We start from the raw sequence: 18,553 nt of genomic DNA on the forward strand, positions 1-18,553 counted from the left end.
AATTTGAATGCAGTGCCAGGAACACCCTTAAACTTGGTAACCTTAAGACTAAAAATTGTATAATGTGGATGACGTACTATATTGAATACCCTTCGCTTCTCAAACATTGATATTTTTTGCTTTGCTGCTGCTAACACAAGTGACTGGCTTATTTTTTTTATAACAATACGTGCTCTAATGGGCTTAGTTTGGTAACTTAATTATTATTGTTTTTTTTTTATCATGTCTCGTGCTTGTTAAACTTAGGCTTGGTATCACCTGGCATCTAACATGGGAAATTCACTGGACATTGGTCTTTTTTGTCTCTCTATCATACGCCGAAAGCTTTATTCCTTTACTTCTTAGAAATAGTGTAAAAGCAGTTTGTGTGGGATCACCTTTGGCTTGGCTAGCTTTCTTTCTTGCTTTTTCATACTTGCTTTCTTGGCTGCCGGTCGCCTTAATTAGTATAGATGTCCTCTTCAAGTTGCAGAAGAATGCAGCATCCTTCAGACTCCACCTTAGGGACCTACAGACAGACTGATGGATAGAAAGATGAAGGATTTCAGTGACTGGAAGCCCAGCTCTCAGTGGGAGTCCTAATCACTTTATGAGCCCCTCAGCACATTCCAGACTTTTGTGTCCCTTCTTACCACTGTTCTTGTTGCAAATAATCTGCAAACAGAGTTGGGAAGCAATCCTCAACGACTGTCTTGCTTCATCTAGTCCGGTCCCTGGTTTTCCCTCCATGCTATTGCTGAAGGTAAGCAACCTGATGTAATACACCTGTCCTCTCTTGGGTCTTAACCAGGTTGTGAATTTGTGAACTAAATCTTACAAGGGCAACATTTATATACATCTAAATTAAATCATGTTGTCTATTAGCCATATCAAAAAGGAGAAATGCAAATGTATTGTTGTATAAATGTTATCTAGTTCTTGTTCAAATATATTTTTATTGAGCTATACGTTTTCGTATATACCCGATTTTGATAATTAAGTGCACAAAGGCTACAAAGCATTCTTTAAAAAAAAATATATATAATATTTATTCAAATTACAGTGGCCTGTGAACAGTGTTTATAGTTTATTCACCTAGCGTGGCAATACCTAGGCAGATATTGCTTTTAACACTGTCTAAATTCCAGAAGAGCAGTACACACCTCTTAGATGGAATACAGAAAGTTAAGTTGTAGAATCGCCCTCCTCTGTGTTCTGTCCTTGGGGTTTGTATCTTCCAATTCAACTTTATTTTTTTTTCCCCTTTGCTGATTTCTATTGTCCAACCTTGATCATACGCAAAATTTTTACTGCCTGTTAGTCAGGTGTATCATTGCTCTGTGCTTTGTTTCCTCTGGGTCTTGGCGTGCAAGTGTCTTTAATTAGTTCCCTGCTGGACTTTATTATCATCGAATTTTGCCCCCCTCTCGTTCTTTGTTTTGGTATATCTCCGTTTCTGTGTTCTGGTCTCCATCCCGTAGAGACTTTAGATAAGCTGTGTGTTTAGAATTCCTATGGGAGGGGACAAATCTGTTTGGAGCTGTTTCTATGCAATCCACTGCGTTCTGACCTCTTGCCTTTTTTATAATTGCTGGCTCTCTGTTTAATTCTTTTTTGAAACATCACTGTTGTATGTACCTGCAGGGTATCTCAATTTATAAAAGCAGAGGAAATCCCTGCTTATACCTTACTTAAACTGTTTAACCTCCACAGTACCCTGAAGCATGTTGTTTTGGATTTAAACAATTTTTACATTTCTTCTTATTTATTTATTTTGTCGCTTACATGTTCCCTGGCATCTTATGGATATTTGAAAAAAAATAAATAAAAAAATGTTTTTTTCCTCGTGTGACACTGGGTGTCACTAATATTGAATCTGCTGGTTGCTATGCCCTCTGTCCAGTTATTTACCATTCTTGGGCACCCCGCTGAGACTCAGAAAAGATTGCAGCTTCCAGCACAAACTGCACTCTTGTCAGTAAAAGGGGCAAAGGCTAGGGAGGTTCATACTGCCTCTGCCCTTGGTACATCTATATTATGGATGAAGCAACCGCATGTAAATCCGCTGCGCGCAGTAGGGAGTGCAGATGATGTGGGGGGAGGTTTTGCGCTGCCAGCTATGTACCTGCTCTGTGTGTAAATGCAGTAGTTGACAGAGGATTGGATTTAGAAGACAAAGAACTGAGGGCACTTCAAGGTCACGAGAACATGTAAAGTGCAGAATATGTAATGAGCCCTTATTTACGTATAGCATGGGCACACAAGAAAATTAAGAACAGTTTTGGCAATTTTGATTTATAATTTGTTTTAATGTATTTTCATATAGTCAAAGACAGTAAAAGCCTTTGAAGTGTGCAGTGGTGTGTTGCCTTAAAAAAATTGGAAACTTTTTCTTTTTGGCATATGTCTGTGCCAAGAAATATTTTTTAAGAAGATTATGGTCTTTCATTAATGTGTGTTTTTTTTTTTTTTTTGTGTCCCTCTATCTTGGAACACTAACTTTCTGGTGCACTCATAATAAGAGCAGCAGTTCTATTATTCTGTGTAGGATGTGGCTAAATCCCTTTGTGCCATGCCTGTGTGGGTGTTGGCGGGTCAAAGGTTAATCACACTCTAATGCCAAGCCATAAAGCCTGTGTCTTGGCACAGCTGTGAGAAATGACAGATTCTCCCTCTATATCCAGCTCTGCCCTCTTTCCTTCCCAGGTGCTACTCCCTCCTCCCTTTCCCCTTTTTTCCCCTCTCCTCCTTTACACCGCACCCCTCGTTCCCTCCCTAACTCTTACCAAATCTTTATTTTGGTCTGATGCTCCCATTCAGTTGCTTTGGAATATTTTCTTTGGGTTTTGTTTTTTTACCTAATGTTTACCAAGTATTCCCTGCTTCTTAACTGTGATTCCTCTGTTAACAATCAGGTATTTTCAGCAATGTCCTTCTTTTAAATCTCTCCTCCCTCATACCTCTGGCTGTATTGACCCTCCCTCTATCCTTATTCTTATTTGCCATTACTAGCCCTCCCTCTGATTCCCTCTCTTCTCTCCCCCCTCTCTCCTTCTCCCTCCTCCCATCTCAGTCTCTTTCTCTCTCGGTTTTAATTCTCACTCCAACAGAATGGAAAGTATATCTGTCAGCTTCTGCCACTCTGGGAGTCAACCATATACAGACTCACAATTGCACGTTTGCCATGCAAACATAGCTACATAAACAGACCCACAGTGCCACTGACACAAACTGTGTTGATTGTTTCCCTTGCCACCCTCTGATGTCCGTTCCGGTGCAAGGCTGCTTCTCCAAGAACTGCACAGAAGATCAGAGACATGTCTGGAAAGTTGGGTCCTTAACCATCGTTAGGCTCTCTTCGCTGATTGGAGGTACTGACCCCCACCTTCTTCTGCTTATCGTTTTCTCTTACATGCTTACCTACACAACTTGTCTGATAACCAGGTATACTGACCTCTAAATGATCCCCTTTGGTGATCCCCTTTTGTGAGTGACAGTTCCCCACCATGTCCAGAAGGTTGAATGGACACCTTCCTTATGATCTGGTATCCAATATATTTTTATAAAAGTTTATAAAATTGTATCCGCTATTTGGGGAGTTGTACTTTTTTTTTCTATTTGCTTTTGCATATCCTACTTTGCTTGTGCAGGTATACATTTTGTATCCGTTTAATTCCATATAAACAAAAACTATCCAACTCTCCACATCCAACTTTTCATACGTATTCTTCTTAGTCTGCATAATATGTATTTTTCAAATCCACTTTTATATGCCCCCCCTTTTCTTTGGTTCCCCCCCCCCCCCCCCCCCCCATCATTTTAATTCACTTATCTGTTTAAATAGCCTTGCTGGTCTGAAAATGAACCTACAATGTTGTGCCTGGATGTATGTGCTCAAAATGAAATGGTCTGTGTACTTTTATTAGTGTGCAATATGTTACTTTGTTATAATAACTGCATTTGCAGTTCATTTTTTTTTTCACTCCACCCACCCCCGTTCCCCACATATACAGCTATCACATTACTAGAACATTTATTTGATCCTATACATTTGTTTCTATCACACCCCACCACTTACCCAGAATTTGGGTTATATATAGCCTTACCAGGCAGGTTTGTTTTGTGTTGACCAGGTACTTTTTTAGAATTCTTGTTTGGGACGTTGTGGTTTTTATTTTTTTTTGTCTACCACACACACACACACACCCTATTGAACGTATAATTCACCCCCCTGTCCTCCTTTCACCTTTCTGTACGTCTAAGTACATTACTACAGTCTTTCCTGCTTTTTCTTATTTTTGATCTTTTCTGTTTTTATTTTTTTCTGGTCTTTCTTTGTTACTTTTTCTTAAACCTTTGAGTCATTGGTTTCCCCTCTGGCAGCCACTAACACACCTTTCTTTTCTCTTTGTTTCATCCTTCCATTGATATGCAATTCCTCCGCATCTCTCACTTTTTGCCCCATCCCCCTTTTATACATTCTTTTCTTTTCACTTTTTCCTCCATTCTATCCAGCACGCACTCCCTTGCATCCCTCCCTCCTCTTCTCTTCTCTCCTCTAGTTTAAGTTTGGATGAGATGAGGAGGTGAAGCACAAAACTGAACCCTATCTCGTGCTTGGTACTAGGTGCCCCGGGTCTGAGAGGTGTTGGTTTGTGTATCATTACATGGAAAACACAAAGCAAGTAGTTTAAAATGCTGATAATCTGCCTAGAAACTCTGTTTTCCAACATAGGTGACTGGGGATGCTTAACCATTGCATCACCAGGACACAAGCATTTCCCCATCGGGTTGTTTTGAAGAATTAATAATCATAATTAATAATGTTTGAGTTACATTGCAGTGAAAGGTGGTGATCATTAGGATAGATATTTTCTGCTTGATGTTGATTTTCTTTTTATGGAGAGAGAACATTTGTGTTTTGCTGTATAAACAAACCAAGCAATCATAGATTTTTCAAAAAAGCAAATGGAAAAACTGTATAAGGCAGTTTTTTTTTTTTTTTTAAGTTCGCCTATAGCCATCATATTTCTTTACTCATTCTTCTCAGTTTTATTTTTCTAAATCTAGCTTCCGAGCCAAGAAAAGTTTTGACATACTTCAATAGCTAATCTCAGTTGAAATGTAACACGTTCATTGCATTTGTGCACCATTTGCAATGTTGCCGTGACAACTGCAGCATCTTTAAAATTTGCAGGTATAGATGCGATAACTTTTACTGCAATAATTAGAAAATAAACACTGCTTTAAAAAAAAAAAAAAAAAAACAATAAAAGGTCATAGAATGCTTGTTTTATAATGGTAAGTCTACTTAATTCTACCTGAGACATGATCTCTACTGCTTATAAGTCATGTCAAGCCAGAGTTATTCACTAAGTGATGAATTGTGACCTGAAATTTGAATAGAAAAATGTAGACCTTAATAGTTGATCTAGATAATTTATCCAACTCGGCTATAGTCACAGCTTGCCGGTTTTAGCCCTGATTTTACCATTTGGTTTTTAACTTGCTATAATTTGCAGTTTAGTTAATAAAACCCATAGTATAAAAATAAAGAGCAGTTTTTCTTTTTCGGACCTCATTCCACATATAACCATATGTCAAGCAAAAAAAATATGTTTAATAAAATAAAATACATTCTACTATATAAATGATGGCCTCCATTTAAATCGCTCTCGTTGTTTTTTTCCATTGTCTAATTTTATAATTCTGAGATTTCATGTGACCTCTACAACTTAATCCTCCTCTTTAGGAAAGGAATTTTTATTTTTTTTTTTTTAAAGAATTTTCATATCCCACTTTACAAAATAGCACATTTCCTATAAGAGAAATGACTACTGTTAAAACTAAAAATATATTCTCACTCCCTCACATTTCCTTTTGGAGGACACTCTGTTATAGAAACTTCCTTTTTACCGCAGTATTCTCTCACGCTCCTTTTCCTTGCTCAGTAATCCCTTGAAAGCTGGAGCTTCTAAGGTACAATTGTTTCTGCACAAAGTGCATTTGCATCCTAATTTCACTCTGATCCTAAATGCCTACGCCGCTTCCTGGTCATTTATGCTATGTAGCTTTGTGCATCTTGTAGTCATTTCAAGCTTACATTTTCAAACCAATTACTCTCAGCTCGTCCATTCTACCACGGAACATTGCTTATTTATTGATAAAATGCCTAAACAATATATAAGAATGCTGAAGAAAGTAGATGTGTGGGTAATTATATAAAGTCAACCATGGTTTTATGGGCACGAATCTAACCCTCTATATGCCTGAGATGTGCGATTAAAAGGAACCACAGTGGCTGAGATGCAGTGCTTCTAAATGTAACTCTCTTGAATACTGTAAAATAAGCCAATTAAATAAATTATTTCCTCTTCTCAGTGTCTGGGGGATAGAAGTGGCGTTGTTTTCCTGACGATTTGACTAATAGCTGCATCATCTTCCTTTTTTAATAAAAGAAAGACAAAAAAAGAGATTTCCTGTGAGGTTACAGCACCGGAGTGACAATTTAGAGAAACGCAGTATAAAATCAGAGTGCATTTGTTTAGTGGGTGGCACGGTTAATGTTTTAAAACAAATTAACCAAACTCATTTGATTTTCTCCTGTTAGACATTTCGTTTGTTTTTGTTGCGGTTTGGGATTTCAGAGCTTCAAAGAAACTCACAGGTTATTAATGCTGCTGTCATACAATTGGAAGTAAAGTTTAATCTTGATTTTCTGCTGAAAAGAGTGATTTGGTCGGATTGCTACATTATGTTCTCCCCCCTTATTGTATGTGTTCTGATTGAGCGATGGTGCGATTACCGTGGGAATCACCGTGTTTGAATCTTCTCTTGTCCCTTTTCCCTATGTTACAGGGTGGTTTCACTATGCTGATATCAGTGCTGCCTTTACTTCTCCTGCTTCTCCTCACCCTTCCCCTGAATGGATGGACTTCCAGACCCCCCCGGGTTTACCTGTCCTACAGAGGTAAGTTCCTATTAATCTCTGACCACAAAGCTTTAATTAAAAATAATAAGAATTGCCTGGCGGATGTATGCTTTACAATGGCAATTTGTGACGTTTCCATTTTTTCCAAAAGCGTGTAACTGATTGTGTTGTCATGAGACCTTTGAACATAAGCCTTCAGTAAACGTCATACCTAAGATGATCACATATTAAGGTAATAGTTTAGTTCCAAATCTAATCCTTATGGATATTAAATATTCTACATTTTTAAGATATACTCTGTTGAATTCACCTGTATTCAAGCAGTGATTTCAACTACAAAACAGAAGAAAAACAAATATCTGGATGTTTGAGTACCATGAAATCTGTGAGCTTGTTGAGAAATCAGTTTGCCATTTTGTGGCCCTCAGACAATGTCTTCAGAGTTTAAACTAAGAGTCTCTGATAGAATATGTGGGGTATATGTAATGTTGTCTTTTCTCAGCATAGCTCCAGAATGCTTTGTTTCAGAAGCTCTGGGTTAGATTCCACAATGCTCCTTATTGCATGTTATAAAATATGTCCCTGTGCTTGCTTGTGACCTGTTTTTCTTAAGGGTCACTAAGGGGAAGAGATTAGTTTGTGTTTTTTTGTGTGTGTATTTGACCTTTAACCCTAAAAGGTCGCATAAGGGTGACAATTGTCTTCTAAAGTTACATCCTAATGGAATTTTTGGGGGAGAATTATTGGCAGAGGTGGGATATATTTACATTATTAACGGCCGGTGAACAAAGGAGGCTGTTTAACACCTATCCTTCCATAAACAAGTGCATGCACTAGGAAAACACACCTTCGTTGTTGCAGTTGTGTACAATTTTTGACTGCAAAGCAAGGTTAATGATGTATCCCTAAAACCCTACTGGCAACAGAATGTCTCAGCGATCATACTCACAGCAGGCAATATACAGGAATGAGATATAAGAATGTATGGAACTTTTCCTTTTCTTTATTTCCTTTAGATTGTAAGCTTGTTTGGTCAGCGCCCTCTCCACCTACTGTTAGAATTGTTTTATCTATTGTACAACGTATAATGGTGTTATATAAATAATTGTAATAGTTATTCCTACGTTCTCATAGAACAGTTGATACAGGGAATAGCTTCCCAGTAAATTTGGGAGAGCTGGAAACAGATATATGATTCATAGTGAGTTGCCAATAATGTAAAACAAAGCAGAGGTTCAGTCATGTTCTAAGCCTTTAACACGGGCGCGTATTTAAAGGGCATCAAGTAGGTGACAGAGGAATTTAGCTCTCTCTATTGCTTCTGTGTAATGAACGCAAATTCTGCGAAGAACAAAGATGGGTGGAGGGAATGGGGTGTGCAGGAAGGGGGGGAATGATGTCGGGTTTTTGATGTACTTTGTTCCCGACAAGCACATTACAAAAATACCATCTTACCTCACCACAGACGTGGGTACCTATTAATAGGGAGCACTGAGCCCCCTCTATCTGTGTGTGACAGCTGGGCCTTTATCCCTCGTGTCACTGGGTGTGTGAAACTGCACTCGTCTCTACAGCAGGCAGGGCTGGGGACACCCTATGTGTCTGTCTATAAATCCCTAGACATCCTGTGTGTCAGAACATATGTATGCCTGAATTGAATGAGGTCACAGGCAATGCAATTCTGATGCAGGATATCCTATCGGCATGCACACTGCTGCTAGGCAGCCATGTACTTCAGCTGTTGTTGTTAAACAACTCCCATCACTTCGAGACAACCTTTTGGATGGATAGATTTCAAGAAAAATTCAAGCAGTCCATTCAACACAGGACGCAACCTAGTGTTTGCAGTCTTTCATGCCTGCCAGAGTTCCTGTACTCATTTGTTATGCAATTTAATAAAAGTGTAGTGCAAGAAAGTTTTTTTTTATTAACTGATAAGAAATGCAGAATTGCTCAGGGACATGTGGATGATGCAGACTGGATTGTGCAATGCTTTTGCTATTACACTTGAAATGGCTATATCTGTGTTGAATGTCTGATGAATAATTAAATATATTATGTCAATTAATTGCCACCTTCAGTATTGGAATACATATACGCATATGATTGTTTCCACCGCCCTTTTGAAGCAACTTTAGCTTCCGTGTTTTTATGCGCAAGAAGCTGGTAGATTGGGCAGTGGACTGCAGGGTGCAGCTTCTTTCTTTTATTATATAGCAAGCACGGTGATCAGGAAATGCGAGTAAGGGACTTATTAATGCGCAGGGTGCAGCTTCCATCTTTATCACATGACAAGCAAGGGTCGCAGGGAACTGGAGTAGGAGAGACTGTCAAAATGGAAATTACAGCTTCTGGCTTGAACCTGTGCGAACCACGAAAGCAGACTGAGGAAGAGAGGTGTCAAAAAGGATGTACACTATATAGCACGATGTATTCCATACTGGCACCCAAATTCTGAATTATCAGGAAATGGAATAACGAAGGAATTTTACATTTTTACCAAAACTGTTGGCTGTTTTTGCCTTAACTTTTTAATTCAGAATAACCATGTGAGAGTGTTTGATTTTAAAAATAAACCCATGCGATGACATTGCAGTAAACACAAGGAACCGTTGATACAATAAAAAGTAAACAGAAAGCAAGCCAATTTGAAAAAGCAATTTTGCTGTGTATTTTTATATTTTCGTAATGTTTATGGGAGTGCTGAAATTAAGGAGGGCTTTAGAAACAATGTCATAATTGTCTTTATTATTTTTTATATTTAATACATATAAGTTAATAACTTTTCAGTGCATCTCATGTCATGTGTTGAAATCTTCAAATATCTTTGGATGTTCGCAATATAAAAAGATCAGAGTAGAGGCTCCTCCCCCCTCAGCATCATCAATGACAGAAGTGCCGCCGGACCGGCGAGGCTGCCGCCCGGCGGCTCCAGCCTGAAACGCGGCCGGCCCCCTCTGACTTCTCTAGGTTGGCGGGGCCTGCTAGCCAAGATGGCCAGACGTGCTTACTGAGGGCTCTTGCACCAGCAGGCACAAAAACGACCATCCTGACCACCCAAACGCTGCCAGCTACACGAGACACCCAGAAAATGAAACAGGACCACTCGGGGAATAGAAAGGTACCCGTCCTGCACCAAAACATGCAACAAGCACCTGCACCAGCCACGCGGCCTACACCGGAGCGGAGCCCGAGGCCTGGGGGAAGCGGCCGACCCCACGGCACGGGACCAGCTCAGACACGGCAATCGAACACTGCCCTGCTGCCCCCCCCTCTGGACCGGCGGGGGTTATCCCGGTCCTCGCGGGGGTCGATCACCCCAGTAAAGCAGCTCGAACAAGCGACTGAACCTGCAGCCGAGCGGGAATATGGGGGCCCAAGCAAGATGGCGGCGCGGACGCGCCTGGCGCCAAATCGCACCCTCACTACACCACCCAAGCACGCCCTGGAGTTCTTTCACAGGCTCTGTGCCAACATGGGGATAAAATTCTGCACCCAGGGTCAGCGCTACCACCGGGTGCTGAGGGAAACGGCAGCATGGATTCGCCCGGCTACCCGACGCCTCCTAAGCAGATACCCACCACGAGCCTCCAGACGGAGAAAAAACTGGAGACCGGAACGGCGGGAAATGGCGGCATGCCCCCCAGACCCCGGCACTCGCCCTCACACACACCAGAGCGAGACCACCAAGCCTGCCCGACCTACTCACCACTCAGCGGCATCGGAATCATCCGACCAACGAAGCACACCTCACACTCCCGGACGAGTGACTCACCGCAATGCATCACAGCACCCTACCAGCGACAGACACAGGCGGAGAGACCCCCCCCCCAAGACCTGCGGGTGACAGAATAGAACCGTGGCACCAACTTTACCGTTGTACCCGGCCCACCTGCCTAGCCTCCAGAACCGGCATTGGCTAACCAAGGTGGACTGCACCAGAGACGGACTATGCTTCTACACGCCCGTGAGCGGTGATAAAGCATAATCCTAATGTACATGCCGCTATTAATGTACTGTTCCTATGCCCATTATTACCTCAGCCTGCTAATGTAGAATGCACTACTTATACCGTTACACTTTGTTTTTGCTCGTTAGTCAAGCTCCTTACCTATGTTCTGCTTAGCACTTCTCACGATACAAGCCCAAATGCCTGGTATTAGACACGTGTACCTCACCTGATACAGGCACAAACCATACAGGCACACGTTCTACCTAATCGATAGCTGAAGTATATCTTGCATCTAACACACACAACATCTCCACATGCATTTTTTATTAACACTATTAGCATATTGTTAGTATGTTTAGCCAGAAGCATGTTTGCTTTTTCATTCGACTGACATGTTATTTCTCCTACTTTTAAAAAATGTGCAAATGTTGATTCTGTCATGCCGATGTCACATTTTATCATATCCTGCCTTGCACGCAGCTACTGTCGTGGCAATACAGGCTCATATGTACTCGCTTGCATACTAACCATAAAGATTGTCAGCCGTAGTACTCACCACAGTTGTCAATACATGCGAGACTTATTGTTTAACCAGCTAGCATTATTATATCAGTTTAGCATTCTCCGGTGGAGATTACACACTTGAATAGTCCACTACTATTAGGCTTAAACTACAATAGGCTCTATCAATAGATACTGTCTCAATGTGAAAAATGCCTAGGTGCATCAACTACAGGCTACAGTTAAAAAAAAAAAAAAAAAAACTTCACCGTATCAGCCTGATCATTTAGATAGCAAGGTACAACTGTCTTACTCGCGTTGTTATCGTTTACCCTCGCACTGACTAAACCTGATTATAGCGTAAATTTACATTTAAAATCAAAACCATACTGTCATAATTCTTGAAGCCTGAACATGTTGTAAAAATGTACCTACTAACCATCTAAACAATGTAAACCTTTTATTTTATTATTACAAAAAAGTGCAAGATTTACTGTTTACCCCTATGTTCCAACTGTTCGTAATGTGCTAGAGGACTGCCTTTGGGGTACCTCATAAGCAACTGTTATCATCATACGCACTACAAAAATAAAGAATTATAAAAAAAAAAAAAAGATCAGAGTAGAGCTAGGGTAGGCAACTTTTTCGTAGTACTGCACCAAAGCAAGATTTTGATGACCATTGGCGTGCTGATCCTTTTTTTTTTTTTTTTTTTCTTCTTCCAAAATGAGGTGTGTATGTTACCGTATAGCGCTTGTGTTATGTATTGGTGCCGCAGTTGTTCTGTAGCATTGTATTTGTGTATGTGGGCTGTTCTTTTGTCTGTCATTTAGTAGTTTGTGGTATTGTGTATGATACTTGAGGATGTGAGCTGCTTGTGGAATTGTGTGTTCATGATATGTCACATTATGTTTTTGGTGGGGTGCATATCTGTGGAGCTGCTTGTGGTAGTGCAAGTGAGAGGCTGCTTGTGGAGTTGTGTAGGTGGATTGTTAGTGTTATTGTGTTTGTGTGTGGGTTGTTTGTATTTGTGTGAGGCTTCTTCTGCAGCTTTGTGTATATCTAGAAGTGCGGGTGGCTTCCCTGGGGTCCAGTGAGGACCGGGTTGGGCAGATACAGGTCAAGGGAAGTAGCTGTAATAGGCTGCTCTACTCCAGTGCGGATTCCCATTCACAAGTACAGGGAGGAAGTAATCTGAGAACACTAGATTACTTCCTCTAAGTTCTGTAATGGTTAAATTCAGGATTGTACCTCACCACCTTACAACATTGCTTGGTTTGCACTAGCAGATATTCAAAGTCCCATTGGGACTCCTGCTAAGACAGAGCCTGTTTGGCTCTGGCAGCTTTGAGTTCTGGATTGCTGACCCTTGATGTAGTATGTCACAGTCAAATAGAAATAGGATAAAGAAATGCACTTACATTTTTAAGAAGCTACAAAGAATCTCCACTTCATGCGTCCAAGTGGAGATAACGGATTAGAGGTGTATTTTTGGGTCCAAGCTTGATATCTCACTGAATAGGTAATGAGTCAAACAGAAAATAGAAAAGCATCCATAACGTGTAGTATATTTGATAGATTAATAGAAATGCACTCACATTATATAGAACCTCTATTTAGATCCTGTAAATCAGCAATAATGTTACACATATAGTGTGTATGGAGTAAGTGAAAATTGATGATGTACATGCAGAATCCAGAGCAAAATACATTGTATTGCTCAATCCATACCATTGACTGGCATATTCCCCAACAAGGAAATTGAGTCCAGAAGGTGGTAATTAGCACAGTAAGTCCAGGAAAATAAAATCTATACTATCTTTATTGGAAGCTATTAAAACGAAACAGTAAAACAATGCGAACAGTAACCACTAATGCTTTTCACCACTGAAGGACCTCTTCTAATTCTTCTCTTAACCCCACTGACTGTCAATCAGGCAACCAGTCCTTTTACTTCTTGGTTGTTTAGCTCAGCGGAGCAAAACTCAAGAGGCACCAATTGTCCAGAGCACCTGCTTTGCACAGACTTCTCATTAAAGGGTTACTCCAACTATCATGACCACTTAGTTGTTTTTTTTATAAAACACTGCAGATTCAATGTTATTTGCAATTGTGTACTAGCCCTTCTAACTGTAATGTTTTGAGATTATGTCCAGTGCAAGCATTTTGCATATTTAGGTTCTCATTTGCAATGTATGCGCTTTTACCTTGTTTTACATATCTTGTTCTTCTCTTTTTCTGCAAATAGTTTAAATTATTGTCTTACCCTGGGTTTTTTCTGCTCATATTCATTTTCCCGCACATTTTTCTTATGTCGCACTTAAAATCAAACTGCTGTGAAAACTCAAATATAAATTTGCAGATGACAAATTCCACCCTCTGTAACGAGAACGCTCATGAGTGCATGAAATGTCTAAGGCAGGATCACTCGGTGTACCTTGCCAAATAGTGAGGAGAATTTGAATGCATAAGGGAATTTGTGGTAGGCTAAATGGAGGGGACAAGATTGCGTGAGCCAACAGAACCATTCCAAAGTACTTGGTAAAAAACAAAACAAAAAAAAAACCATCAGTGAAGAGTCTTGTGTCCAGTATCTGTTGTTAAGAAAGGCTAAAATCAAGAGAGGGATGAAAACTTAACTTAAAAACAAAAACCTAAAGATGTGGATGTGCATTTATTGCCAGAGGCTCTGTCGAAGACTGCAAAAGAATTGTGTTAAATGCAAAGAATTATTTTTATTTTTTTTCCCCCAAGAGCAACATTCTAAAATAAACACAGTATTTTATTACACTCTTGAGATTTGCTCTGTTAGTCTTGCCTATGTTTTTGCACTCTGTATTTAAAAAAAATTTTTTTTTTTTTATATATAATCTTTATTTTTGCTGTGCAAGTTATAACAAACTGGCCCTTGTTGCCACAACAACAGTCCAGGGCTAATCACTGATAAAAAAAATGTCAGCGTGGCTAACAATAGTTCTGCACGTTTTTATATGTATGAGTTAGATAGCATTTGATCTAAGGGGGTATGTGTGCCATAACAAAGCTAATGTTGTGTACCTGTTAAGCCGGGCATACCGATAGAGTATAATTATGATAGTAGAGGAGTACAATCTTAGTTGCGGGTAAATATGAGACAAAGTAAATTGAACTCGTGTGTCATATCTGCAGATATGGTTTCTTGCTAGTATATGATGTCAGAGCCGCCTTGCTAATCTGCAAGGTCTGTATTGCGGGTGTTCGTCAGTGTCGCAAGATCTATTGCTGGATCTAGGGGTGCTGCGCCTGGCTAAGGGGCTGCTCGTGCTGTTCAGTAAGTGGCTCAATCGCGAATGTGGGGGGTATTAGTATGCGGTAAAGTGGCTGCTCTATGAGAGTGTAGATGGGTTGCTGAACTTTGAGTTAAGCCTAGTGTGTATAAGAACGGGTAAAACGTAGTTATATAACGGATGGTGAGTTAGGGTAACTGTGGGTGGGAAGCATAACATGTCCCAATCAAGAGTTCAGGTGGTGACCGCTGCGGTCGGTGCAGGAGGAGGTTTCCTTGGAACGAATACGGTCACTTTTGCCGGGTCCCAGCGTTGGTTTGTAGGTTCAATCCTTTGAGGTCCTCCTGGAGGCAGTGAGTCCGTCGGGAGTCCCAGTGTGGGCAATAGAGTCCTTGCTTCCATGATGTCGTGGACTGCGTACCGGGCCTCTCCGTGGAGGATCAATAGGGTACGTGACAGCCGCCAGAGGTATTGAATGCCTTTCAGTCGGAGGAGAGCGGTGAATAGTTTGAAGGACCTCCGCCACGCCAAGGTGCCTCCCGAGAGATCTGGGTAAAAGGTAAGTTGCATACCCTCGAAGTTGTAGGGATCCTGGTCCTTGATAGCTGTGCGTATTGACGATTTGTCCCTACCATTGCGGAAGTGGACTATTAGGTCTCTCGGTGCTCCTGCAGGGGCTTTTGTTGCTTTTGGGATGCGAAAACAGTCCTCCAGAGATATAGATTTGGCCTGTCGTGGGGAGAGTAACGCCACCGTGAGATGCCTCAGCATGTTTGGCAGTTCCTCTGTGGGTATGGCCTCCGGGACGCCCCTGATTTTTAAGTTATTTTTGCAACGCATGTCTTCCATCATCGCAAATTTATTGTCGTAAGTTTTGTTTTGTTTCTGGAGCCCCAGAATTGTTTGCTGCATAGTGGCAAGTTGTTGAGCATGCTCCCCTGTGGCAGATTCCACAGTTCCGATCGGCTCCTCAGGCCTCGGAGGTCAGCGCGCAGGTGCGCCACATCTGCCAGGATATGGTTTTGTAAGTCTGCCAGCAGGCTTTTAAGCACCGCTGTTGTCACTGGGTCTTTCCCTGGGCTATCTGTTTTTGCGGCTGGTGCTGGTCTAGCCGGTATTTCGTCGTCGTCATCGTCCAGAGACCGTTCGTCAGACAGGTCGGAATAGGCCCCAGGGTAGTCGGCCATTTTGGGCCCGCTGGCCTGTTATGCCTGTCTCAGGAGCACACCAATGTTGTGGCTCAACCGGGGTTTGTCGTGCTTTATCTTTTTATTTTTCCGACCCATAGTGTGGTGGGGGTCTATCTCCTGCTTCCACGGTCGTCTCGGTCGGGCGATATTGCGGGTAAAAGGAGAAATCTTTTGCGGTATCTCGGAGCTCTGAAACCATGCGGCTCAATCGCTTGGCCACGCCCCTAGACTCCTTTTTTTTTTTTTTTAATACTCATCTGAACTTCTTAAAGGTAAACCATTTATCTTGTCAGGTGGTGAATTTTTCTATGTATATTATGTATAAGTAGCTAGAAATTTTTTATTTTTTTTCCTTTTGCCAATTAGCCACCTTGTAGGAGCTGTAAGAGCCGGTTCAAAAACATTATATTGAGGTATGTTTCTGAGCAGTGACATCCTATGAATATAAGTTTGCCAGATCTGTTTTCAACACATATGACTCCACTCTTAAAAAAAAAAGAAAAAGAGATTTCACTACCTGGACGGGAGAATTGCCGTTCATAGAGTTGGCCTTCTGTAGTGGCATAACTAGGGTTGGTGTAACACAGTTTGATGACTTATGGTGTCCCCTTTATGTGTTAGACCATATGAGATTCCTGGTGTTCCAGTGGTGAGCTCTTCAATGGGTGCAGACCTTATGTATTCTTGTTTGGAGCAATCTCCGCAGCCACGATTCTTTTGCTGACCTAAGTGGACAGTTTTTAGGGGTAGAGTAGGCACCTGTGGTACCCCATCTGGAAATCTGGCAGTAAGTCAGTTGCCTACTTAGTCTAACTTATATTATATCTAGGTCTTACTATCTGTATTTTATTGTATATATTTTGCGTGGTTTGGATTTCTCCTGGGGATATTAATCAAGACTAGAATGAGTGCCATCAGATCTTGTTTTGTATACTGTTACATAATCTAATATATACATTAGGGATTGACCATTATTGATATTTTTAGATACCGATAATCTGTGAACTTTCAGGCCGATGGCCGATAATTTGCCGATACCGATATTCCCATAGGAAAGCAATGAATAATGCGTTTCCTATGGGGAAATCCTTATTAGAGTGCGACTATTTCCACACACGCACATTAGGTGGGGGGGCGGGGGAAGACCCAGAACAGGTAAGTGACAGAAGGGGTTATTAAGGGCTATATTATTTTTTATAATTTAGTGCCAATATATTTCCAGAGCTTTATTATCATATATCCACCCCCTTCACTGACTAAGTACCTATGTTTATTGGAGTAAAGAAAATTACTTTTTACAAACCAATTGGCACACAAGCAACAGAGCCAACTAGACAGCACTACTTCAGGCCTGGGTCTGCAGCTCCTCTCTAAAAGTCTCGCGATTTGTGCGCCTGGTTTTGCCGCGGGGAGCGTTGGTGCGGTAACTGACGTTAACGCTTTGACCAGGGCTCGTGAATTGCGAGACGTGGAAAGAGGACGGATTGGGCGCGCTTGACTCATTATCGGCAAAATTATAGGCCGATACCGATAAATGAGAACCCTGAATATCGGCGATAATATCGCTAAAACCGATAATCGGTATATCCCTAGTATCCATAGATATAATAAAACATATATAATGTTTTCCTTCAAAATATCTCCCGGGTGAAGCTGTATGAATGAATATGTTCTGATGTAAAGAGCTTTAGTAAAGATTTTTTTACGGGTCTAATTCCTAGCTTGTTGGCATCTTAGACAGGAGCAAGATGTATGGTAGGCATTTCTTTTTAATATAAATAACTAAGACTACACAATAAACAATCAGTTTATGTAATATTTAATAGGCTTGTCTGTGGTATTATTCAAAGCTAAAGGGGCTTACAGCCATAATTTCAAACAATAAAACATATCACATTTTTTTTTCTTTTAACTTTAGTAACCACAAAGTTGCCAGTCTTAGATGACCTGACCATCTTTTATTTAAAAACCACCGACCGCCATATCCTTCCTTAGAACTTGACCCCGAGAATAACCTTTGCCCCAAAGCTTTATAACCCCAAGCAATAGAAAGAAAGAAATTCGGGGATCCGTCTGCCCTGCTCCTGACTCGGTAATGGCTGACAGGATTGTGCTTGCGCTGCTGCAATTTATTCTTACCCAGCTCCCGCACTTCTCTCTCGTGCGCTTGCATCCAATCCCCAGCCAGCTCATGTCACCGCTTTGGCTATGAACGTTGTGAATGTTGTTGGGTAGAGTTTAACTTTACCTAACCCTCTATACAACAAGGGCAGAATAACCCTTCAATTGCCCCCATACATATATGCCACAGAGCTTCATCCCTGTGGCCTTTATTTTAATCCTGTATTTGTCTGTACCAGACTCTTTAGAATTGAACTTGTCTTTTGTTCGAATTGTTTAAAATGTAGTAATGGTGGTGCATACAACCCTAGGTTCATTGATTCCAAGCAGTGTGTGTAAGATCTGCTGAATGTCAATTGAGATTTGAAGAGGTTTGTTGTCTTTTTTTTTTTTTTTTTTAAATTGACTTTAGTATGTTTTTAAGCACTGACAATAAATTGTGTAACTCCTCTTTAGATTAACATGTATTATAACATTAATGTATTATAATGTGTATTTATTATAGGAGGTTATGGAAGAGGCTAACATAGATTGTAATGTATCTAAATGCTAATTTATCTCTCACATTGCTAGCTGTCATTGTGTTGAGCAATGCCCATAAGATAAAAGCAGC

At 40.8% G+C, this 18,553-nt stretch overlaps 1 protein-coding gene across 4 annotated transcripts in view; it reads left to right on the forward strand.

Annotated features, from left to right (window-relative positions):
* Positions 1-507: 507 nt before the first annotated feature.
* LOC134573083 (semaphorin-3F-like) overlaps positions 508-18,553 on the forward strand; it is a 66,715-nt gene continuing 48,669 nt past the window's right edge. The window contains exons 1-3 of one of the 4 annotated variants that reach the window (XM_063432527.1): positions 2,756-2,894; positions 3,261-3,350; positions 6,838-6,949. In XM_063432527.1, the coding sequence (XP_063288597.1) occupies positions 6,850-6,949 (100 nt within the window). In that variant the 5' untranslated portion in view covers positions 2,756-2,894; positions 3,261-3,350; positions 6,838-6,849. Of the gene's footprint in view, positions 743-2,755; positions 2,895-2,944; positions 3,351-3,401; positions 3,424-6,837; positions 6,950-18,553 lie in introns of those variants that run through there. The other 3 variants (XM_063432525.1, XM_063432526.1, XM_063432528.1) reach the window with 3 other exon arrangements.

Source organism: Pelobates fuscus, chromosome 9 (assembly GCF_036172605.1).
Source record: "Pelobates fuscus isolate aPelFus1 chromosome 9, aPelFus1.pri, whole genome shotgun sequence".
In the NCBI taxonomy this organism is placed as follows: domain Eukaryota; kingdom Metazoa; phylum Chordata; class Amphibia; order Anura; family Pelobatidae; genus Pelobates; species Pelobates fuscus.